Here is a 22,595-nt window from a genome sequence, read left to right as displayed (position 1 = left end):
CTCATCAGTTTTTTAACCCATTTTTTTCCGATTCCCTAATTTTTTATGCTTGACTACCGAAAAAAGTCGTTTATAATTGGACGGAGTTCTGCTTTTTTGCCGCGTTTTTTTCTTCTCTCCTATTTTGAATATTGAAATCCCGTGTGACAAGTTTTTTTCTTCGTTTCGGTGAAAAGGATCGTCTACTAAAGTCTTGTTACTGTAGTTTTTTATCCTTTTTTTTGGGTACTTTTTTCAAGCTGTTTTTTTATCTTTGATAGGCGGTGCGAAAATGTTAATTAAATTTTTGTTGTTGCGCCATTTCAGGGTAAAATCCGGTTTCCTGATTCACTTCTTTCAATTACGCAGTTAATTTTCGTTTTTTGTCTTTTGAATAAAGTTTTTTGTACGAAATTTAACACGTGTTGGATGTCAAGGATTGGAATTGTAAATTGTAAGTGATGGGTGTAAGCAAAAAATCTGGGGTTTTGTTGAGCAATTGTAAACATTGTTAAGTGTTTAAAAAGCCTTTTTGAAAAAAAGTAATCCTGGGAGAAACTTTTTGATTGAGTTCTAAAAGAAATCATGGACTCATGGGAAAAATGTAAAAGTGATTAAAATGCTGTTAACAACGATTTTTAAAAAATGTTAAAATAAAAAAAAAAAAAAAAATTCCCATAACATAAATTTACACTAAAACTTAAATAATTTTAGCCAATCTATTTAGTTTTGTTTAAAAAAAAGATGAAGACACAGGGAAGTAGAAATTACAATCTGTGAAAGTAAAGTTATCCTTCATCAAACATCTGCTATTCTCAGATAAAAGAAGACAGGAGTCTAAGTATCTGGAGGGTTATAAAACTAGTTTTTAATAGAAATCTCCCTTAAATTCATAAATCAACTTCAGACATATGATATTACAAGTAAAATGCAAATATTCATCAAACTCTTAATCCTCAACGATTTACTAGCAAAATCTGCAATCGAAACGTTTAATTAAAGTGCTTCAAATCCTTTTTTGCAATATGCCTATACTCGCTTAAGTATCAATTACAAACCAATCGAAATGATAAAGGGAAATCAATCCAAACACGGGCCCAGAAACCTCAACAATAGCGCAGAGTGTGCCCTCCAATTCTAGTGTGCGAATATAATGTGAAATCAGCCAAAGGGTGCAAATATGGATATAAGAATAGCTAACGAAAATCGCATCAAATTTCACAATATCGCACCTTATTAGAATCGAACAATACGGCGGAGCACAAAGCTATATTTTGTCGAGGAGCGAGGAGAAAAAAGGCCAAAATGCAAATGCCACAGGAACAAGAAGTTATGGGAAAAACATACACACCTTCCACTCCTCTTCGATCTTATTCGTTCGAGCCCCGGGCTAATCGGTGGAGTGTATCCGCATATTGTGTGCATTGTCTAATAATTTCATAAATAGTTTATCCAAAAGAATTGCTGAATGGCGAACCGACTAAATGCCATTCGCGAACGGGTTGCGCTAGAGAAAGGATCCCTTTCTTATGCTAAGAAGAGGACCTTTTGCTGGGGTGAAAGGTTTTTTCTTCTGTCGGCGATCCCCGGATGTTTTGTGTGCAACCCCTGGATGGTCGGATCCTATCTATCTCCCTCCCTAGCCAAACTGAACTGCCTGCTTGTGTGTTTTGATTTCGGGTCTGAGTTTAGAAACCATAAATCTATTGATGGCTTTGATGACGCCTCTCTGCAGCACCGAAATGATCTCTTGGCATTGAAAACGCATAGACAATATTCAAATGCAAGTCGTTTGCATAATGCCCTTCCCTCAAAACTGATAAATGGATTGTATTGCACTGGGAGAAAAGTGAAAAGGGAAGCTGAAATGCCAATAACCTTGGGTTAGGAATTTAAGAGTGAAATCTTTGTGTTGTTAGATGAATTGTTTTAATACAGATTTTATAAATAACATAAATATAAATTCAAAATAATTTCAGAAGTCTCTGAGCTTGTAAGGCATTACTTAAAGGTTGTTAGCATTGTCCTTAAATTCCTATTACAAACTAAATAAATAAAAACGAAAATGTTTGGGTTTTTTAAAACCAACTTCAATAAGAAAAAATGTAAACAAAATATATTTGAGAAAAACTGTGATAAAATATGATCTTAAATTAAACTTAAAATTCTATCCACGTTTTTTCAATGACCTTGCTGAGGATCTCACATCACATATCTCTCAGACAGATGCCACTCTCAAGGAAGAGTTCCCTGCTGGCCTCAGGCACTGCATTCTAATTATCATATCGATCAAGCTGCAAGTAAAAGTGACAGTCCCAGGCCCAAGGACGCCGTCAGGACCCGCAGAGAAGATCCTCGGCCACATTTTTTCTCATAGTTAGCATAACAAAGCCTGATGAGTCGCACAACGGACGGAATCGTGATGATTTCAGCACCCAGAGACAAGACATCCCAGGCCCAAGAAAAAAGGAACCCGAAGCTGAAGATCGGGTAGCGGGACAATAACCACCAAACTACAATCCCATGATCATTAGTGCATGCTATAATAATGCGCATTGATATGCTAATCGCGAGTAGACAGGGCTCGAATGGAGAAACTTCAATGCGTGAATGCGTCTATGATCGATGACGATCGCTGGCAGAAATCAAATCATTTATCAATTAAATTATTGGCAAACATTGGGTTGCAGAGCCCTCGAAGCGAAGGGTTCGAGATGTGCTAAAAAGTTTCCCCTTTCGCCTCATTTTTGCATTGTGGCCTTTGTTTTGCATTTTGCACAACTGCCAAATGATCGATTATCGATCGGCAATCCCTTTGTGCCGCGCCTTTGTCCTTTGCGGTGTGTTTGCCAATTCTGCTTTGATGATTTGTTGGTTTATTGTCAGCGATCCTTGTATCCTTGTATCTTCAAGGGCGTCCTTTTTTCTCTCATTCGCCAAAGGATCGTGCCGAATATTCGCACAATCCTCGGCAAAAGACAACGATCTTTGTTGACAAAAACACAATTGGAAGAAATCCTTTTAGGGCGTTTATATCTCTATCAACTTCATTGTCGTTTCCTTAACTCTTTGTGGGTGTCTATTGAACAATCCAACAATCCCCTTTGTCTGGCCAATTTTTATGAGCTACTTAGGAGATTTTATTTCTTATTTATTTGCGGCATAAAAAGATCATAAAAAGCATTTTACTTTTTTGTGTGTTTAACACAAATTTGCTGCTATTTATAATTCCATTCAAACGCTGTGCTCAGCAAAGACGAAGGCGAAAAAAAAGATAAATAAATAAAGAGAGAAAATATAATAATGAAAAAAGCACCTGTTAACAACTTAAACTGGTTTTTGTGTGGGACTTTTAAATTTATTGTTTTATTAATTAGCTATGAAATTCGTTTTTGTCTGATATTTATATATATACACTCCGGAGATATTCATGGACTGGATGAAACTTTGAAGTTCCTTTGACTTCCATAAAAAACTATCGGTTTACTAATCCGTCAAAGGTCTTTGAATCTCTATAAATCCATCAGCTTCCATCATTCATTCATCCAAGAAGATTCTTAAGTACATTGCCGATTTGAAGTTGCAAATCGTGACTGCTGAAGAAGACTTAAATTTTTAACGGCGTTGGATGAACTAGTTTTATATTAGGTATAAAATACCCGCATATGCAAAGCATGTTGAAAGGAACTCAATGCGAATCAAGTCAAATGAATCATTCTCATTAATCTCCTCGCCGATCAGCCGAAAATTTCAAGACTCAATCAGTCATCAATCACTATTCGCCATCAGAGCGTAGCCAGCCATTTCGAATTGAGGGAAGAATCTGACGAGCACTTTTTAGTGAGGGTTGACCCCCTCAAACTACGTCACTGTCACGTCTTTGGCCGAACAGCAGCTGCGGCCGAGAGAAATTTAAGGACAAACTTCGATACGATCGTAGCCCTACATTTCCCTGTGGAGACTCCGATTATATGGGGTGAACATAAATCTCTTATGTCGCCTCGGGCACAAAGAAGTCCGTCTTAAGGTTGCTAAGCGGATTAGGTTGCATTTTTCTGGATCGTTGCATATATTCGATCCGCTTCGATTCGCCAATGAAAATGCAAATCTTGTGGAAGGTTTAAAACACACAGAAATAATTATTTTATAAATAAGTTTAAACTTTATTGGTTGAATTTTACATTTTCAAATCGATTTCTCTTTCAGCTTGCCTAACAAGTAGAAAATATCCTTACTCCTTACTAGTTAGTTGATAAATTAGCAAGTATCTAGGGTCCTAGGTTGATACGTTTAAATGTACAGCACACTTTTACATACATCTATGTACACTATCAAATATATTCTTAGTACTAATGGGTAACGCCGTACTTTGTAAGGCTCCTAGCTGATATTAAAAATGTGAGCTATTCAAAATCGTCTACTTCAAATAGTTCAGAGTTTTAATTTGAATATTGCTTATAGATATAGGCATAAATATCGTGTAGAAAATCCTGAGTTGTCCTAGATATAATGTTCTTAAACTTTAAGTTGAGCAGGGCGAAAGAACAGTGGATTGTAGTTGGTTTCCTTATTGGTTTAGGCAGTGATGGAGTTGATTTTGGCCGAATCGTATACAACTTTTGGGTTATCTAAATATAATTTATGTGTTGGAAGAATGTCTAAGGGAAACCAGTAACAATCCCAGCTCCTACGCCACTGCCAACTTGCGACTATCTAAGCATAACTTATTTTTACTCTAATTGTTTCAATTGATGTGGATTCAAATAGAGTTCTTACTTAAATCCACACCAGTTTAAACGGAGACCTTAGGCTAATGTCATCGTTGCTGCCTCTTTTGGCCACGACCTGGCCTGTACTATTGCGCCTTTTCCTTGGTGGCATTCACGGCGCTCAGGCCCAGGGTGAGGTGATCGCCAGCGATGAGGCCCGCCGCTCCTGGCTGATGGGCATAGTTGCGGATTTGGTGCAGCGAGATGAGCTGCGTGGGGAAGGCGGCCGCTGCAGCCGCCGCGTTCTGCTGATAGAGATAGGCGGCGGTGGCCGCCGGCGGTCCGCGATGCTGTTGAAGATGTGGCGGCGGTGGTGGAGCCACAGTGGCTGCCAGTGGAGTGAAGGCCGAGGATCCTTGACCAGGCGATGGCTGATGCTGCGCCTGTTGTTGCTGCTGCGCCTGCTGTTGCTGCTGCTGCTGCTGGAGGTGATGTTGTGGCGTGGACTGACGCAGGACGAGATCCTCGCCCGCCGCCTCCTCGTGCGGACTGTGCGAATGCCCGGGAGTGTCCGCCAGACGCTGATGATGCTGCTGCAGCAGCTCCTGTTGCTGCTGCTGATGTTGCTGCTGCAGGGAGGCGAAATTGCCGTATGGCTGACCTGCGGCCTGCGGCAACTGTTGCTGAATGGCCTCCGCCAGCGAGGCCGCCGCACTATCTGCTCCCATCTTCGCCCAGTAGGCGGCATTCACATCGTTCATGGCCTGGCGCTGCAGATTCAGGCCGATCCCACTCGCCGGAACGTGCTGCTGGTGGGCAGCCACCTGGGCCGTGTGCCGGTGCTGCTGCTTCTCCGCCTTCTCGGCGTGCTTCTGCAGATGCTTCTGCAGGTAGGTCTCCTGCGTGTACGACTTGCCGCACAGACTGCAGATGTGCGTCTTCAGGTGCTTGGAGTCCTTGTGCTTGGGTATGTGCTCCAGCAGGGTCATCTCGTCGCCGAAGCACTTGTAGCAGGAGTTGCACTTGAACGGCTTGTCGGTCTGATGGCAACGCGAGTGCGACTGCAGATTGGAGAGCTGCGAGAAGGCCTTCGGGCAGCCGGCGTGCCGGCACTTGTACGGTTTGTCGCCCGTGTGCGTACGGATGTGCTGCTGCAGATGCGATAGCTGCGTGAACTTGCGCTGGCAGATCTCGCAGCGGTACGGCTTGATTCCCAGGTGGATCCGCGTGTGCTGCGACAGGTACGAGGAGTTGGCAAAGGACTTGCTGCACGAGCCGCACTTGTAGGGCTTTGCCTGATCACCGTCGCCGCCCCGGCGACTCTCCTCCTCCGGCGAGGATCCGTTGCTGCCGCTTCCACTGGCGCTGCTCATCTGCTGACGCGGCGGCGATCGACTCGGATCGTACTGAAAAGAAAGAGGTAAGGTGTTAAAATATTTCGTTTTATTTCGATTTTTAAATTAATTAAGTAAAGCTGTGAAGCAAATTTAGCTTTTTACTAAAAGACATCAGTTTAAAAATGGTCCACTTAATATTATAATACAGCAGGTGATCTTTAAACCAATCGTTGTAAGCGATCGTTGACTATTATATATGGAATTTAATTACTAACAAATTCAATTTAATTTGAATTAAAATAAAAATGAAGTACAATGATTAAAATATGAACTCCTCTTGTTCGTTTGATAAATTTAAAGTAGGGTTTACACCTTGAAAACGTTAGGAATTCAGAGTTTAAAGTACAATGATTAAAATACAAATGTTTCTTGTCCTTATGATAAATTTAAAGTAGGATTTACACCTTAAAAACGTTTGGGAATTCAAAGTTTAAAGCCGTGCAGAGTTTTAAACGAAAAAAAGGGTTCTTAGAGTACAAAGATGGTAAAATCTTTTGGATTTTATAATTGCTTTGAAATAAAGCTTTAAAATATTTGTTAAATTTTATGATTTTTATTTAATACAGCTTTAAAATTATTTTTTCAAATATAATTATTTTAAAATCATTTTAGATTTATAAGATTTAGACACTCACCTTCTGCTCCTGCTGCTCGTGTGGCGTGGGCGGTGAGTTGGGCGCACTGTAGCTGACCTTCAGCTGCGGCGGATGCTGCTGCTGCTGCTGTGGGTGGTGCAGATGCTGCTGCTGCTGCTGCGCATCGGGATGTGGCTGCTGCTCCATGACCATTTGCTGCTGGTGCTGCACCAGGCCGTTCTTCAGCGAGTAGTCCAGTCGCTCGGCGACATTCTGGCGGAACTCGCTGATGTTGAAGGGCTTGTAATCGTGGACCAGTTGGGCAGTGGTCAGGTGACCCAGGGAACGCAGCTGGTCGATGGAGCGGTGCAGGTAATCGCCGCTGGGGACGCCGTTCGGCGCCGTCGGCAGTTCGGCCATAAGCGGCGTCTGGTGGCCGCCAAGGGTCAGCGGGCGGTAGGCGATGGTGCGAGCGTCCAGCTTGGGGGCGTGGCTGGCAGCGAACTGAGCCTATCCAAGGGGGGTGGGCGAAAGAAGAATGAAGCGGTCGGTCTTCGTCGTCGGGAAGTCGACACTCCACTGGCGGGCTTACACAACTCGGCGCGTTTTTGTGCTGAAAGTACAGAAATATTGTAATTCTTGAATCCACAAAATTGTGCCCAGTCGGCACAAGTGCTTAAACTACTTTTCGATTCCGCCACTTTGCCGCTCTACTCCCCGCCTTTGGGTACATTAATTTCTGCACATTAACATAAATGTGCATGAATTAATTAATTGTTTGTGAATTAAACGTGCTGCGCTCTGGAACAAAAGTCAAAAAGCTGGCCCAAGAAGATATTATACCCCCAACTGCACAGCCCAGTAAAAAAGTTGCCAATGGAGCGCAAAAAGCGAAAAGAATTAATAACAATGCCGGGCAAAAAAGAGTTGGTCAACGGAAAAAATCACAAGATAAACAAAAAAGGCGCTTGCGGCCAGAAATTGTTGGTGACAACACGATGGAAAGCGAAATGGAATCGCTTTTGGCCTGAAGAACCGAAATCGCAATCGCGGTTACTCTGTGGGGAGGTGATGGGCTGGCAAGAAAAAAAGTCAGGGGCGCCAACGGAACGTGTCAACAACCTCGAGAACTGAATGCAACTACATCTCCGGCACTTTTTGGGGCAGCAAAGCAGAATTCTAGATGGACCAATGATGTTCTTGGGGTATAAAAACCAGAATAATGGGCAGAGAAATTTTAAATGTCCATTTCGCAATTTATAGTCAATTAAAAATTCAAAAACAGGATATAAAACTTTAGATTAAATTCTGAGAACACAAACTTATCTAATTCCATTTCCAGGAAATGTGAAAAAATTCTGCTAAAATTAAGGAGATTTTTTAAAATTGCTTTAAATCCGTACCAGGCACTGGAATTGATATACGTATTCGTAATGTTAAAAAATATTTTGAAATTTTATCAATTTATTTTCAAAATGTTTGCTCGTTGATTCAACAAGGAAGCGAAAACAAAATGGATTGGTTGAGATAAGCCTAAAAACAAATTGAAGTTTATAAAGGATGAGTTTATTTGTTTAAACGGGGTGAATAAGATTTATTCCCCGAATTTTAGTGACTGTAGTATTTATAGCATAATATAAACTGTAATAAATTCGGATTTGGTTGTAATCCTGTTCACCATAGTCAATAAAAAACAATACCTTAGGGTCCTCATTCTAAATTGGATAGGTCCGTAGGAATTTTAATGTGTGTAACTTACGTTTGAAAAACAAATCGAAAATTATATTTTGAATTTTAGCATGAACTTACTTTTACTATAATAAACTAATACTTTGTTACGGGGAAATACAATACGCAAGTCTGAAAGTTTTGCGCGCGAATTTGATTTCGACCTTTTGGTCGGGTGGGTGCTGACGTCAGAGGTAAATTCAATTTTTGGTTTTTGTTTTTTTTTCGTTTTTTTTTCTGCCTGGTCAAAATAACCGGTTTTGTTGTTGTTGTTAGTGCTGACGTTGGACAATTGAACAGCATGGTAGCAGGAATTCCGTGGAGGGGAGAGAGGAGGGGAAGGGTAATGTAATGCAAAAAAAAGGACGCACCATTCGCTTGTTGCGCACATTTAGAGCGAGAAGGGGCGACAAACAAACAATTGTTTGCCGCTCAAACAATTGCGATAAAACAACATAAGCGAAAGTGGCGACGAACAAAAAACAGAAGCCGTAATCGTAATCGTGTAACTACCAGATCTAGAAACACGGAAAATCGGCCACTCAACCTGATAAATGCAAATGGGGAATAAATAAACGCAATCGGGCAGGCCCCAAAAATACAACAAAAAGAAACCCCCCAAAAAAAAACAGAAAAAAAAGAAGCCCAAAAAGCATATAAATAAAATGGTATACACAAAAAACCTACACTACACACAAAAAACGAATCAACGAAAATTAATTGAGCGCGAGCAGCTGAAAACAAAAGAGAGCAGAAGAGCGAGCAAGAGAGCAACATAAACAAACGAGCGGGCGGTCAACAACAACAACAGCGCAATAACCGCAATTCGGACCGCTCTCCCTCTCTCTCTCTTTTTGGTTGGGGGCGACATGTGTGCGAAAAAAGCAGCGAATATTTGATGAATACAAAAAAAGTGGAAGATAAAAAAGACAACGACATACAAACGTAAAAAAAAAACCGCCACCGAATGAATGGGAACGAACATTAGAGTCAAACAAGCGACAAAACGGATGGTCAAATAATGGAGCACGTTTGCAAAAATGGTTTTCAAATTGTTCCAGCTTAATTATTTGTTGACAGTCACACTTGGCCAACAACAAAGTATTTTACATTATTTCTGCAGAAAGAGAATAAAATAAAAAGCTTTAATATTTGACCAGCGGAACAGTGGGGCAAACAGTATTGGAACTTAAATTGACTTATTTTTAAATTAAATTTATTTTTGAGAAATGTTTCAAATTTTATTAAATAGTTAGATTAAGATATTTTAAGAAATTTTACTAAAATAATAAGTCATAAGACATTAAATAGTGAACCAACTTTTTTTTTAGACTAAAAATTTATAAGAATGCAAGAAATTGGTGAAATTTATAAAAAATCAATTTGAATATAGACAAAATTTTAGTAAATTGATATTTCTGAAAAATAGTTCAACATTATATTGTTTTTCTGACCATCGAAAACACCTGAACCAACGTAAAAAATAATTATAAATATAAAGGAGACTCTGAATTAAATCTAATTAAAAAACATATTTATAAAGAGCCCCTTAGAGGAACAATTTCTGTGACTATACTTTTTTAAATGTTACTAAGTTCTGGAATTATGTCATAGTTTCCGCTGTGCGTCGAGCGCGGGAAAGAGAAACAAACACTCTCGAACATGAATCGCCAAGTGTGTTTGTCCAATAAGGCAAATAAATAAAACATGCTCGTGCATCGTAAAATACTAACCAATTTGAAAGTGCCTTTTGTGTTCCGGCGTTCGGTTCCGATGCAGTTGTTGCCCCTTTTTTATATTTGTGGGCCAAGTTTTGTTGATATTTTGGAGCACGTGTTCGCCGACTGATTGTGGGTGGTTGGGTGAGCTCGCCTCTTTGGCAAACACACAGACACGGGCACACACGCAGGTAAATTGTTTGTGGTTTGCGGCACTTTATTTTTGTACGTTTTGTTTGTTTCTCGGCGCCTCCCGCGATTGATTTATTTTGCGCAAATTAGCGAATTTAGTGGGGATTTGCGTAGTTTGCTACGTCTTCTTTGCGGGCGGTCGGGCCTCTCTTTCGCACACAGAAGAGACTCTCGAGTGGCAACAAGAAAAAATGGCCGCGCACGCCAAAAATATACACACGGACACCAACGCACACCAGCACTCACACACACGCGTTCGCAAGTTTCTGCTTTTTTCTGCACTTGTGCTTTTTGTTGCCCTTTTTTGTCAACCTTTTCGGACTCCCGAATTTTTTTCGGCGGCCAACGACGATTAATTGCACTTACAACGAGCACACGTTGCGAGGGGGGCGTGGGGCGGAGGAGGCGCAAGCTCCGCTCTTCGGTTGTTTACGTCGCGGCAAACACAAAAACAGAACAAGAGGAGCTAAAAAGCAGAATAACCGTTCGTGTTCGCGTTCGTTCGAAAAGTGAAAAAAATCACAGCGAAGAGCGCGTTTTTTTACCAATCTAGTGAGGGAGGGAAATTGAGGAATCGCTCTGGCTCTCTTTTCTCTCTCGCACGTATTGAAAAAAGGCTTGTTTATGTTTTTTATGTGTGCAGTGTCGCTCTCTTTCTCTCGCGCTCTCTCTCTCGATTCCGGTTTTTTGTTCCCGGCTCTTCTGGCGCCTCCGTTTTTTATGTGTTCGGGGAGGGAGGCGTGCTCTTTTTTTTGGAATACCGAATTTAATTGGGCCAAATTCTGGCGAGAGGGAACAAAAAATATCCAGCCATCCCATCCATCATCCTGCATCCACATCCTTCCGGGTGTCTTTGACCCTTTCGATTTCACCGACTCTCTTTAGGACCACATTCCTATGATGGTTTACTGACCAGTTAAATGTAAATGTTTTTATCAACAAATATTATATTGGCCTTCTTTTAATTTAAAAACTATTTTTTGGATACTATGACTAATGTTCACTTTTTTTTATGTTGTTTTGTTATGAATAACTAATAATAATTAAATTTAAAAACAAAAGTTAAAAATATTTTTTGAAAAATATCTCTGGTTGGCACAAAAATAAACAAGACTAAAAAAAGGAGTCACGTCACAATATTTTATTTTTTATTGTAGACTAAAAGCTAAAAAGTTGAGCCAAAAAGTTAAGATTTTGTCGACCTGTGTATTAAATAAAATATTTGGATAAATCTTTATTAATTTGATATCATGTTTTATTTTTAATTTTTTCATTTGTAATGGATTTTTTTTCTATTCGTTTATAAGGTTAACGATCTTATGCTCAAAGTTGTTTAAAATTAAAAAATAAAAAATTAAAAAATTGCATTTGCGTAAGTTGAGTAAACTTTTCTTAAAAAGTACCATTAAAAGAAACCCGTTATTTTCACATTCTTGAAAACATCTTCGAAACTATTTATTCATTACGAAAAAGGGGTACATGCAAAACGAAATACCTCTCATGTTCTCAATGGTTAATTATATTTTGTATGGTCTTTTTTGCATGCATTGAAAATTATATTTATGAAATTTTCGAGAAAAACGCTTAACAAACGTTTATGACTTTAACTGATAAAATTCATAGTTATCCTTTTAAAATGGCAACTGATTCGCGCGAAAATTGGCCCTTAAAACTTTGGGCTGGCAATGCTGTATTGAAAAACGAGTGCAAGTCACTTCTGAAAAAGTAATCACCGATCACGTTATTCTGGTGAACCAGCCTGCCGGCAACCCAAGGAATTTATATATCGATAGTATCGCGAGTGACCTAACCCACCACTAGTGCAAACAAACACACGTGACGACAATGAGTAAAAAACCGCATTCCGTGAAAGTTCCCACCCAATACAGGGCGACCGCCAAGATTCTGAAGTCGGCGCTGCAGCAGAGGAAGTCCATCAAGGCCCTGATAGCGGAGGAGAAGCATGCGGTGAGTGGCCACGACCTGCAGGCTAAGAATCAGGCAAATATATATTTTCTCTTGCAGCGTGTTCGCAGTTTGCAGGCGGTGCTGAAACATTATAGCGATAATCGCGGTGCCATCGAGAGCGCCATCGAGCAAGCGGGACTGCTCAAGGATAACCCGAGTTTGGAGCCCTGTTTGGCCAAGGTTTTGGTCACCGAACTGATCTTCGGCCGCAAGCAGCTGAACGGCGACAGCAGACCCGTGCAGACGGTGCGAAGTTACCAGGAGAAGCTGCAGCAGGCGGTCAGTGGAGCCGGAATCCAGAAGAAAGGCAGGTTCACTACCACCCACCCACAACAACAACTAGCAGTATTAGCCGGCTGAGATGGGCAAAAAGAAGCAGCAGAAACAACAGACTGATGCTGCTCCAGTAGAGGTTGCTCCTCTGGTGGAACAGCATCCCCAGGAGGAGGACACCAGCACCGAGGTCTTCCTCTGGCTGCTGGCCTTCAGTGTTCTCATGTTCACGCTGCCCTTCTTGGGCTTCTACGGGGTGCGCAGCTGGCTGCAGGAGTCCTTCCCGCACTTGGACGTCTTTACGGTCAACTGTTGGTCGGTACTCACGGCTGTTCTGGTCGTAAACCTAGTGGTGGCCATGTATGTGCTCAAGGCCTTCCGCGAGAAGCCTCCTCCGCCATTGCAGCAGGTGCAGCAGCAGGAGGAGGAAGAGCCTGAAGCTGTGGAGAACAAGAAGGAGCAGTAACATGAGTAGCACTTGAAGTTGTCCCAAAAAAGACTAGTCTAAAGACTTAAAACCATTCTTGAAACCAAACCATTTCAAGTTTTCACGTACTTTCAATCTTATCAAGGATCAGTAACTACCCAAAATAAATCACAATTTGACACACTTTTAAACGCTGATTTTATTTGTCCTTCTATTCCACCAAATAGCTCCCAATCCCCGGTATGTGCGCATCAACACGAATCTGTACAGTTTGGCGGAGGCCCTGGAGCATTTGGCAGGCGAGGAGTGGCGTCGCAAGGAAATTCCGGCGGACGCGAGCTACGATGATTTCCTAAAGGCCGTAAAATCTATGGAGGAGGATGAATTTATGATCGACATGCATGTGGAGGGCGTGCTTATCTTCCATCCCAAGTGGGGAAGCTATTGGGTAACCCATGACCTGGTGCGCACCAAGAAGTTTATACTGCAGAACAAGGCCACCTGCCTGGCTGCCGAGCTACTGGCTCCGCCAGTGGGTTCCACTGTGCTGGACATGTGCGCCGCACCGGGAATGAAGACGACGCACTTGTGCAACGTGATGCAAAACAAAGGACGCATCTATGCGGTGGAACAGTCCGCCGATCGCTACAGGGATCTGTGCGATATAACCGAGCAGGCTGGCTGCGAGATTGTGTCCCCCACTTTTGGCGATGTCTTGACCTTTTGTGAGTTCTTGTTTGAATAGCTTAACTCCAGTCATTAATAATATCCCATTTGCAGTACCCGATCGCTTTCCGGGCGTGGAGTACATCCTGGTGGACCCCAGTTGCTCGGGCAGCGGAATGCAGAACCGCATCACCGTGTGCGACGAGCCAAAGGACGACAGACGGCTGTACCTCTTGGCTGGTTTGCAGATCAAAATATTGTCCCACGCAATGAACGCGTTTCCCGACGTCAAGCGTATCGCCTACTGCACCTGTTCGCTGTGGAAGGAGGAGAATGAACAGGTGGTGCAGCGCTGCCTGCAGATCAATCCATCCTTTAAGCTCCTCAGCTGCAAGAAGGCGCTGCGCAACAAGTGGAACAATGTGGGCGACAAGGAGTACCCCAAGATAGGCAAGAACTGCCTATACGCTCTGCCGGATAGCGATCTTACCGATGGCATCTTCTTGGCCCTCTTCGAAAAGCGCCGCGAAGGAGAAAAAGATTAGTTCCAAAATCAAGAAAACTATATAATTAGAATGTAAACTAAACCTTTATTTGGCACTTGACGCCATTGAATTTTTTCCACTTCAGTTATGTACATCTTTATAAAAAAATAAAAAAAATTAAAATATAATCTTGATTTACGTGTTTGAATATTGATTAATGGGAACACAATTAAATAAATATATAACATTTATATAGATATATGTGTTGGAATGAAAATTAGCGATACATGTAATAAAAATATTATTCGCTTATCAATGAAAAACTGCGGAATGTCAAATTTTAAAAACTCACAAATGTAAGTGTAGCCGATTTTAAACGAAAGTGTTCCTTGCTCTTTCCTTTAGCAAGCTTAAAATTTAATTCTAATATTTGTTATGATTGACAGTTCGAAATTCAAAGTGTTCTATTTCAAAATTTAGTACAGATTATATATCCCTTGCAGATATATCGAAATTTACTCGGTCGCAAACGAACATTTGACAAAATGAGGGCGACCAGTTGCAGACCAATTCCATCGATTGACTTTCGGATTGTGAGATGTTTCTATCGGCCACGACGATTGAACAAATATTACGATATTGTGAGTACTCTTCCATTACAAAATTGGTTTCCTTTTCACAGAAACAGACATAAATATTCGAATAAGTGAAATTGATTTGAGTGATAGGTCTTTGACTATACTATAGGAAATATAGGCACGAGATAAGTCTCTGAAACTCAATAAAATCGAACGCGCCAGGCGCTATTTAAATGTTATCGTCTATCTGGTTAATCCAGCTTCGATCGGAACGCGTATATATATTATTGGCTATATAAACGCTGCAAAAGCTGCCAGAGCCTCTGCTCCTGCTGGATTTTCCGGGTCTCTTCTCTAGACCTTCATCTGCTGCTTGTAGTAACTGCTCTTGGCCAGGCGGAAAGACTCCGCCTTGATGGCATCCTCCATCGTGATGATCGGCTTCTTGGGGCAGTACTTAATGGTGTGCGCCGAGTCCCCAGATGCCCCGCAGATGGGGCAGACGTAGGTGCGCAGCTTGGGGCACAGCACTCGGTTGAAGTTGTCTCGCACTGTGTGGCTGTTGACCACCGCCTCTGGTTCGTTGTTGTTCTCACAAAAGACGCAGTGGCGGCTGATCTGTAATGGTTCAGTAACAAAAGTTGTAGAATCTAATTTAAAAGTTAAAAAAGGTAAATTTTTTCAAGATTTTGTCATTTTTTTTCTTAGATAATAGAAAATTTATAAGGTTTTGGAATTTTTCAAAAATTATCTTTGGATCTAATAGTGAAAAAGGTATGGAAAAATTGGTTTAAAAGTTTAAATTTGTCTAATAACTTAATTTGAGTGTTGTTTTCTTATTTGTAACTAAATGTCGTTCTTTTTTTGTAGGAAATTATGAAATATACTTATAAGTAATCCCTCTTTCTAAATAAAAAGTTCAATGGTTTATAAAGGATAACATCAAAAGTTTTCTGACCTATTGATCAGTAAAAAAATTGTAGTACCTTATTTATAAGTTCAAGATTTTTTCAATATTTTGTCATGCTTTACTTAGACAGTAAGGATAGTAAGATAAGGATATGGTTTTTTAATTCTACGAAAATTGAAAAAATGGCTTGAAATCCGAAATTTAATCAATAACTTAATTTAAAATCTTATTTTTAACTAAATGTCGTTGCTTTTGGTAGGAATTTGTTAAATATACATATAAGTTTTACCTCTTCCTAATTAAAAAGTTCATTTAATTGTTTATAGTCATTTGTTTTCTGATCTGTTACTTGCTAACTAACCGTTGAGCTTGGAAATCATGTTGACATTACAATAGTTTTAGGATAGTTTAGGAACTTTTTTGATAGCTTGATAAGATCCTCTCACCTCTTTGGCCTTGCTGTTATTGTATCGCTGCTTATGCACCTTGTTGTTAATATTGTTGCTGGGATTGGAGGCACCGCGCAGCTGGTCGGCCTGCACGGGCAATCCAAGACCCATTCCCACGCCGAGATTGGGGGACATGGTAACTGATGCTTGGGACTGACCCACGGAATTATTAGAATTGGGCATATAGGACATGTGACGCCACACGTTGTTCAGCTGCTCGCGGTAATTGTGCAGCCATTGGGTGGCCAGCGGAGTGGCCACGGACATCAGGTTCGATCCATTGGACTGCGGCTGGCCAGGATTGCGTCCCAGTGGCATGTGCATCCCCTGTAGTTGTTGCTGCTGCTGCGGCTGCGCCGGCAGAGGCGTCTGAGCCTGTGGCGGAGCACTAGCGTAGGAAAAGCGGCTGATATCATCGCTCACATAGCCGTTGGTTGCGAACTCCTGCATTACGTCCTGCATGGAACCAGCCGCGTTTTCTGAGAATAGGAAGCTTTTCATTACGGCGTCCAGATTGATCAAAGACATTTTCTAATTATTCGATTGTAGGTTGCACTTAAAAAGTTATACTGTTAAAAACACGTTAGTTTTTGCGGAAAACGGGAAAGATGAAGCAAACGTCGAAGAATCGTAAACAGAGCAAAGAAGAGAAGAGATGACGCCAAAATGGCTTTCTGGAACTGGAGTGTTGGGAAAAGGAATAGCGCAAGTGTTGCGAAGGTCAATGGCCGAAAAGCCAGAGGCGATTTGAAATATTTCTTAAAGGGGATTTAGTAAATCTTATTTCGGACTTTTAGAAACCGCTAATAAACTTAAAAATGCACATATACATCTACCATATTAAGCATAGGAAGTTTCTTTAAGTTGTTTTTAAATAATGCACATTGTTTAAAGATAAAATAAACACCAGTTGGAATGTTATGGGCTGTGCTTTCCTTAACCCCCTCTGAAAACGAGCCCCTGACTTTGGCCTAACTGTACTTGCACAGCTAGTCGTCTCGCTCTCGCCCGTTGATTCTGCCACTCCGTTTTCAACGACGCCATTTCTGCATTCTCTCTGCGCACTATTTTTCTCACCTGCTGCGCCCGTAGTCAGCTGCGCAAAGATTTTCAAAGATCTTGCGATTTCGTCCTTCTGCTGATGATTCGCACTGGCCGCCGCCGCCGAGGCAGCCAAGGCCAATTGGTGCTGCGCCAGGGCCAGTTGTTGTTGCTGCTGCTGGAGCAGCAAGTGGTAGTGGTACTGGCGCTGCAGCAGCAGGCTGTTGGCAGAGGCGGCGCTGTCCGCGAGCAGGGGGAAGTGCGTCGACTGGGCAGTCGACGGGTCAGGGGTCAGCGGCGTCAGGGGAGTGCTGGGCGGACTCAGAGTGGCCGTCGAGTTGGCGCCACTGGTGTCCAAGTACATGTCCTGCAGGCCCAGCATGTTGAGTCCTCCTCTTGCGTGGAATGCCGCAAAGTTGTCCTGGAACGAGGGGAATTTTATGTGAGGAGAGGGAGCGGGGAAAGGGGGGTCCTCACTTACTGCTGCTGCGCCACTGCCTTCCAAGTTGCTGCGGAACATGGCGAAAGTCCGGGTCGAAAGTTACCGTTATCGCGCACTCTCTGCTTTCCACAGATTCTCGTCCAAAAACCGAATCGGGTTTTTACTTAACTGAAGTATTCGCGATACTCCTTTATCTAATAATAATGTACATGTAACGGAACTCGGTTTTGGGTCTCGAATCGTGGCGCGGAGTCAAAAAAAACTTAATTCGTATGTCCCGGGAGGCAAATGGCTGTAGCTACAGAACGGAAGAATCTCGGCGGAATGTAGTTCTTGGAATTTGTGGTAAAGCTGCGCGCCAAGTAACGGTTCGGGCTGGTAGGGGTGGGACAAAATAATTGATATCGATAGTTGGCTCGATATTTTGATGGTTGATTCCGTAGCAATTAGCAATTGACAGGGGTCATAAATGTTAACAGAAATGTTTTTATTTAGTGGTACTTGTACCACCAACCGTCACTAAACTAATCCAAAAACACATCAACTTGGCCTGACATATCAACGAAAAATAGGAAAAAATTCCTAAAACTTGAAACACGCGCCACACGCCGTCATACAACAACAATCATTGCACACAATTCGAATACCGCGCCCATGATATCGGCCCGGGACTATCGGACTATCGACGAACGACAAGAACAGCTGACTGATACGTGCGTGGTTCGCGGCAGGAATTACATAAAGTTTTGAGCCTCTGACGCCATACTCCCGAACATTCGCCACCGGTCGAAGCCCCTGCGAAAGGTCACCCAATCCCCCACGATGGTAGGTTCACTCAGATCCCGGCCAGCACTGGTGTCCCAAGAGATCCCCCTTACATGTGCCCATTTCGAGGTTAAAACGGACGAGCTTTCAATGATTTCGTTTCTCCTTGCAGTACAGAATAGCTGCCCTTGCGCGGGATCGCGCCTGTCTCTTCACCTGCCAGCAGGCGTCGCAGAATCTGCAGCAGCAGCAGGTTAGACTGGGCCTCATAACTCAGCAGGTGGCACCCGGATTAAGTCATGACTTTACTCCGCAGCCCCGCTTTTATAGCGCGCCAGGTCGCAGGGCCGGCTTCTTCTCGCAGTTCTTCGACAACATGAAGTCGGAGATGGACAAGAACAAGGAGATCAAGGACAACATCCGGAAGTTCCGCGAGGAGGCCCAGAAGCTGGAGGAGTCGGATGCCCTCAAGTCGGCGCGACAGAAGTTCAACATTGTCGAGTCGGAGGCGCAGAAGTCGTCCAGCAAGCTGAAGGAGCAGCTGGGCGCCATCAAAGAGCGCGTGGGCGATGTCCTGGACGACGCCAGCAAGTCGGACCTGGCCAAGAAGGTCACCGAGGAGCTGTCGAAGAAGGCCAGGGGCGTCAGCGACACGATCACCGACACCAGCGGCAAGCTGGGCCAGTCCAGCGCCTTCCAGGCCATATCCAGCACGACGACGATCATCAAGAAGGAGATGGACAACGCGAGCATAGATAACCGGGTCTACCGGGCGCCTGCCCAGCTGCGCAAGCGCGTCCAACTGGACATGAGCGACAGCGATCGCGTTGTGGAGCCCAACACGGAGGCAACAGGTTAGTCTCTCTCTTAATAAGATCAAAGTTCATTAACTTACTTTCATTTCAATCCACAGGCGTGGAGCTCCACAAGGATTCCAAGTTCTACGAATCGTGGGAGAACTTCAAGAACAACAACACCTACGTGAACAAGGTGCTCGACTGGAAGGTGAAGTACGACGAGTCGGAGAATCCCGTGATCCGTGCCTCCCGCCTGCTCACCGACAAAGTGTCCGACGTGATGGGCGGCCTCTTCTCGAAGACGGAGCTCTCCGAAACGATGACGGAGCTGGTGAAGATCGATCCGAGCTTCGATCAGAAGGACTTCCTGCACGACTGCGAAACGGACATCATTCCAAACATCCTGGAGTCGATTGTCCGGGGCGATTTGGAGATCCTAAAGGACTGGTGCTTCGAGAGCACGTTCAACATTATTGCGACGCCCATCAAGGAGGCGAAGAAGGCCGGCATGTATCTGGACTCGAAGATCCTCGACATCGAGAACATCGAGCTGGCCATGGGCAAGGTGATGGAGCAGGGACCCGTGCTGATAATCACCTTCCAGGCGCAGCAGATCATGTGCGTGCGCGACCAGAAGAACCAGGTGGTCGAGGGCGATCCGGAGAAGGTGATGCGGGTGCACTACGTCTGGGTGCTGTGCCGCGACCGCAACGAACTCAACCCCAAGGCTGCCTGGCGGCTGATGGAGCTGTCGGCCAACAGCCAGGAGCAATTTGTTTAGCGCGTTGCCCAAGCCTTTCTTTTTTACCGAGCCGTTTAAGTTTCCCGCATTCTCTCACCCACAAAACGAACGAAAAGATCACTGGACACTGAGCACGGACGACGAACTGACCACGAACTCGACCCGCAGGACTCTATCAAGTGTGTACAAAGGTTTCGCTTTCGATTGCTTTGAAACGTTTTGTCCGCAGAGGGCTGCTGGTCGGTCCCGCGAAAGATTCCCCCACGAATTCCGGGCGCAGCAGACAGCCGGCATCGGCCGTTCCTTGCGGCCACGCCCCCCACCGGTCCACGGCTTCCCGGGATCGGTGCGGGGATTGGCCGTCGGGATCGTGGTTCCTGCGCTGGTGTCCTGGCCAAATCTATTTACGTTGAAGCTTAAAGTGCAAACGCCGGCGTAGGCGTACAAGTAGTGACCATAAGACAAATTGTTGAGTATAGTTGAGTTTAGGTATTTTAAGGCCCCCATCCCGACCCCATCATCCAGATCCCGATCCTCCCCCGTCTCTTGTAAATATGGAATTCGCCCAGGGCAGCTTGGGCTCTGCAAATTGACTGTACACACACGGAATCCAAAGAGTTGTACGTACACCCGAGCGCCACTCAGAATGTCTAGTAAAAATAAATACTTCAATATTTTTAGAGATATACCATCGAAGCAAACTGGTGAATTCTTGCGATATAAGTGTTATGTTACCTTACCTTAATCACAGACATCCAAGTGTATGGTTGGAAAACCATAAGTGCCAGGCTACTATGTGTATAAAATAAAAACTCCATTACTTTTACATGATCCATTTTATTAATTTGGGATTACTAATAGCTTGAGCAAATATTCCAGAAATTTTAATAATTGAATTAAAAGATTTAAATACCTTTAAGAATTAAATACAAATAGATTGAGCATAAATTTCAGAAAATTTAATAATTGACTAAATAAATACCTATAAAAATATAATAATTACAATAATAATTTACAATTTTAGAAGGCACATTTAATTTTCTATTATTTTATTTTGTAGGTTTATATTCACTAAATGTGTCCTTTGTGGGAAGAGTTGTTTGTTGCTCAATATAACAAATTATTTTATAACTAAGAATTCCACAATGATATAAATCAAATAAAAACACCTCTTAACGAGGTAAAAAACTAGTGACGATCGCACCTTCAACATACAAAAGTTCTGATATCAACATTTGTGACGAAAAATTATTACACTCGTCATTAAATAGACTTTCTAATATTTTTTTATTCGGCCCGCCCTAGCAGACTATTCCAGCCTTTTTCCCTTCACAGGCATTTTCTATTGCAGCGTGCCGAATAAAAAAATATTAGAAAGTCTATTTAATGACGAGTGTAATAATTTTTCGTCACAAATGTTGATATCAGAACTTTTGTATGTTGAAGGTGCGATCGTCACTAGTTTTTTACCTCGTTAAGAGGTGTTTTTATTTGATATCAGAAGTTTTTGTTTGTTTACATTTGCTCTCATAGGAGCTAATATATACATTTAAATTTAAATTGGTCAATCATAATTTGTAAGCCATTGTATTTAAACAAATTAAGTTAAAAAGGCGTTTAAGTATTTCAAAATACCTTTTAAACGAGGTATAGCACATGTCGGTACCTTTAGTAGTGTAGAACTTACAAACTAACGAAATTTAGCTATTTTTAGCTTTTTCCCGCTAAAGTAGCGGCTTTTTCCAAAAGTCGTAGAACAAAACATTCCTATATGGAACTCTTAAGTGCAAATTTACTGATTCCATGACCCTAAAATACAGTTCGGATACCCTCCCACAAAATTCAATACTCAGGGAGCGTTAATTGTTCGAGCTGGCAACAGTGGCTATTTTCGTATAAAAATAACTTTTAAACGTGACTTTTTACAGTAATGTGTTATATACCAAAATTTAAGGAATCTCAAGGGCTACACAGTTTAAGGTTTTAAAGAAAATCGTTAGAGCCGTTTTTGAAAAAAATAAAAAAAGCTAAAAAAAAAGGTTTAAAAAATTGTCTTTTGTTCATATTTTTTTAACTATTACATTTACACAAATTGCATATAGAAGGCGTTTATAGCATTTCAAAATACCTTTCAAACGAGATGCAGCACAAGTCTGTAGCTTTAGTAGTATAGAAGTTACGGCTTTCCAAATTTTAGCTATTTATAGCTGTTTTCCCGCTAAACTAGCGAGTTTTTCCAAAAGTGGTAGAAGAAAAGTTTTTTATATCGATGTGATGAACGTCATATCAAATTTTCAAAACTTAAAAAATCATTTGATTTTATTTCAAATCATTTGAATTGATTTGATTTGATTTGAATCATGATTTGATTTGAAATCAAATGAATCATGATTTGAAATCAAATGATTTGAAATCCAATCAATTCAAATCAAATCAATGATTCAATGATTTCAAATCATGATTCAAATCAAATCAAATTTGATTTTATTTCAAATCATTTGAATTGATTTGATTTGATTTGAATCATGATTTGAAATCAAATGAATCATGATTTGAAATCAAATGATTTGAAATCAAATCAATGATTCAATGATTTCAAATCATAATTCAAATCAAATCAAATTTCAAATTTCATATCATGATTCAAATAAAATCAAATTCAAATCATGATTCAAATCAATTGAATTTGATTTGATTTATTTGAATCATGATTCAAATCATTTGATTTTATTTCAAATCATTTGAATTTGATTT

At 41.9% G+C, this 22,595-nt stretch overlaps 5 protein-coding genes across 8 annotated transcripts; 3 read left to right on the top strand and 2 right to left on the bottom strand.

Moving 5' to 3' along the window:
- Positions 1–4,151: 4,151 nt before the first annotated feature.
- Positions 4,152–10,791, bottom strand: sqz (squeeze). Its single transcript, XM_017142244.3, has 3 exons — positions 10,122–10,791; positions 6,721–7,273; positions 4,152–6,094 (listed from the first exon to the last, which is right to left on the bottom strand). The coding sequence occupies exons 2-3, from the start codon at positions 7,078–7,080 to the stop codon at positions 4,835–4,837; spliced, it is 1,620 nt and encodes a 539-aa protein (XP_016997733.2). The 5' UTR covers positions 7,081–7,273; positions 10,122–10,791; the 3' UTR covers positions 4,152–4,834.
- A 1,269-nt stretch (positions 10,792–12,060) lies between these two features.
- On the top strand, positions 12,061–14,305 carry Nsun5 (Nop2/Sun-like domain containing protein 5). Its single transcript, XM_017140654.3, has 4 exons — positions 12,061–12,266; positions 12,324–12,573; positions 13,194–13,691; positions 13,747–14,305. The coding sequence occupies exons 1-4, from the start codon at positions 12,144–12,146 to the stop codon at positions 14,175–14,177; spliced, it is 1,302 nt and encodes a 433-aa protein (XP_016996143.2). The 5' UTR covers positions 12,061–12,143; the 3' UTR covers positions 14,178–14,305.
- LOC108056904 (uncharacterized) lies at positions 12,567–13,109 on the top strand. The gene has a single exon (XM_017140979.3). It carries the CDS (start codon positions 12,628–12,630, stop codon positions 13,003–13,005), a length of 378 nt encoding a protein of 125 aa, XP_016996468.2. The 5' UTR covers positions 12,567–12,627; the 3' UTR covers positions 13,006–13,109.
- Positions 14,203–17,896, bottom strand: nanos. Of its 2 annotated transcripts, XM_017140864.3 has the most exons (4): positions 17,577–17,893; positions 17,132–17,516; positions 16,052–16,533; positions 14,203–15,313 (listed from the first exon to the last, which is right to left on the bottom strand). In XM_017140864.3, the coding sequence occupies exons 1-4, from the start codon at positions 17,613–17,615 to the stop codon at positions 15,050–15,052; spliced, it is 1,170 nt and encodes a 389-aa protein (XP_016996353.2). In that variant the 5' UTR covers positions 17,616–17,893; the 3' UTR covers positions 14,203–15,049. The 2 variants fall into 2 exon arrangements, with proteins under 2 accessions (XP_016996353.2, XP_016996271.2); XM_017140782.3 differs by having other exon boundaries at positions 17,132–17,896.
- LOC108056519 (mitochondrial import inner membrane translocase subunit TIM44) lies at positions 14,433–20,667 on the top strand. Of its 3 annotated transcripts, XR_011418879.1 has the most exons (5): positions 14,433–14,758; positions 18,475–18,555; positions 18,619–19,156; positions 19,216–20,461; positions 20,523–20,667. XR_011418879.1 is itself a non-coding variant. In XM_017140525.3 (4 exons), exons 1-4 carry the CDS (start codon positions 14,663–14,665, stop codon positions 19,878–19,880), a joined length of 1,380 nt encoding a protein of 459 aa, XP_016996014.2. In that variant the 5' UTR covers positions 14,433–14,662; the 3' UTR covers positions 19,881–20,667. The 3 variants fall into 3 exon arrangements, 2 of the variants coding, with proteins under 2 accessions (XP_016996014.2, XP_016995935.2); XM_017140525.3 differs by having other exon boundaries at positions 19,216–20,667; XM_017140446.3 differs by lacking the exon at positions 14,433–14,758 and adding an exon at positions 18,083–18,362 and having other exon boundaries at positions 19,216–20,667.
- The last annotated feature ends 1,928 nt before the right edge of the window (positions 20,668–22,595 follow it).

The sequence above is a fragment of the Drosophila takahashii genome, chromosome 3R, assembly GCF_030179915.1.
Source record: "Drosophila takahashii strain IR98-3 E-12201 chromosome 3R, DtakHiC1v2, whole genome shotgun sequence".
Lineage (NCBI taxonomy): Eukaryota > Metazoa > Arthropoda > Insecta > Diptera > Drosophilidae > Drosophila > Drosophila takahashii.
The sequence above is the reverse complement of the archived record's forward strand: the minus strand, read 5'-3'. Positions and strand labels throughout refer to the sequence as shown.

What these genes read in the sequence shown, in the direction of transcription:
- nanos (XM_017140782.3), bottom strand. Translation starts at nt 17,615, where the DNA reads ATGTTCCGCAGCAACTTGGAAGGCAGTGGCGCAGCAGCAGTAAGTGAG. An exon ending in GCTGACTACGGGCGCAGCAG is followed by an intron (nt 16,534 to 17,131) that starts GTGAGAAAAATA and finishes TCCTATTCTCAG; the next exon opens with AAAACGCGGCTGGTTCCATG. An exon ending in ATAACAGCAAGGCCAAAGAG is followed by an intron (nt 15,314 to 16,051) that starts GTGAGAGGATCT and finishes GAACCATTACAG; the next exon opens with ATCAGCCGCCACTGCGTCTT.
- LOC108056904 (XM_017140979.3), top strand. Translation starts at nt 12,628, where the DNA reads ATGGGCAAAAAGAAGCAGCAGAAACAACAGACTGATGCTGCTCCAGTA.
- Nsun5 (XM_017140654.3), top strand. Translation starts at nt 12,144, where the DNA reads ATGAGTAAAAAACCGCATTCCGTGAAAGTTCCCACCCAATACAGGGCG. An exon ending in AGCCGGAATCCAGAAGAAAG is followed by an intron (nt 12,574 to 13,193) that starts GCAGGTTCACTA and finishes TCCACCAAATAG; the next exon opens with CTCCCAATCCCCGGTATGTG. An exon ending in TGGCGATGTCTTGACCTTTT is followed by an intron (nt 13,692 to 13,746) that starts GTGAGTTCTTGT and finishes TCCCATTTGCAG; the next exon opens with TACCCGATCGCTTTCCGGGC.
- LOC108056519 (XM_017140525.3), top strand. Translation starts at nt 14,663, where the DNA reads ATGAGGGCGACCAGTTGCAGACCAATTCCATCGATTGACTTTCGGATT. An exon ending in TGAACAAATATTACGATATT is followed by an intron (nt 14,759 to 18,474) that starts GTGAGTACTCTT and finishes TTCTCCTTGCAG; the next exon opens with TACAGAATAGCTGCCCTTGC. An exon ending in GCCCAACACGGAGGCAACAG is followed by an intron (nt 19,157 to 19,215) that starts GTTAGTCTCTCT and finishes TTCAATCCACAG; the next exon opens with GCGTGGAGCTCCACAAGGAT.
- sqz (XM_017142244.3), bottom strand. Translation starts at nt 7,080, where the DNA reads ATGGCCGAACTGCCGACGGCGCCGAACGGCGTCCCCAGCGGCGATTAC. An exon ending in ACGAGCAGCAGGAGCAGAAG is followed by an intron (nt 6,095 to 6,720) that starts GTGAGTGTCTAA and finishes CTTTCTTTTCAG; the next exon opens with TACGATCCGAGTCGATCGCC.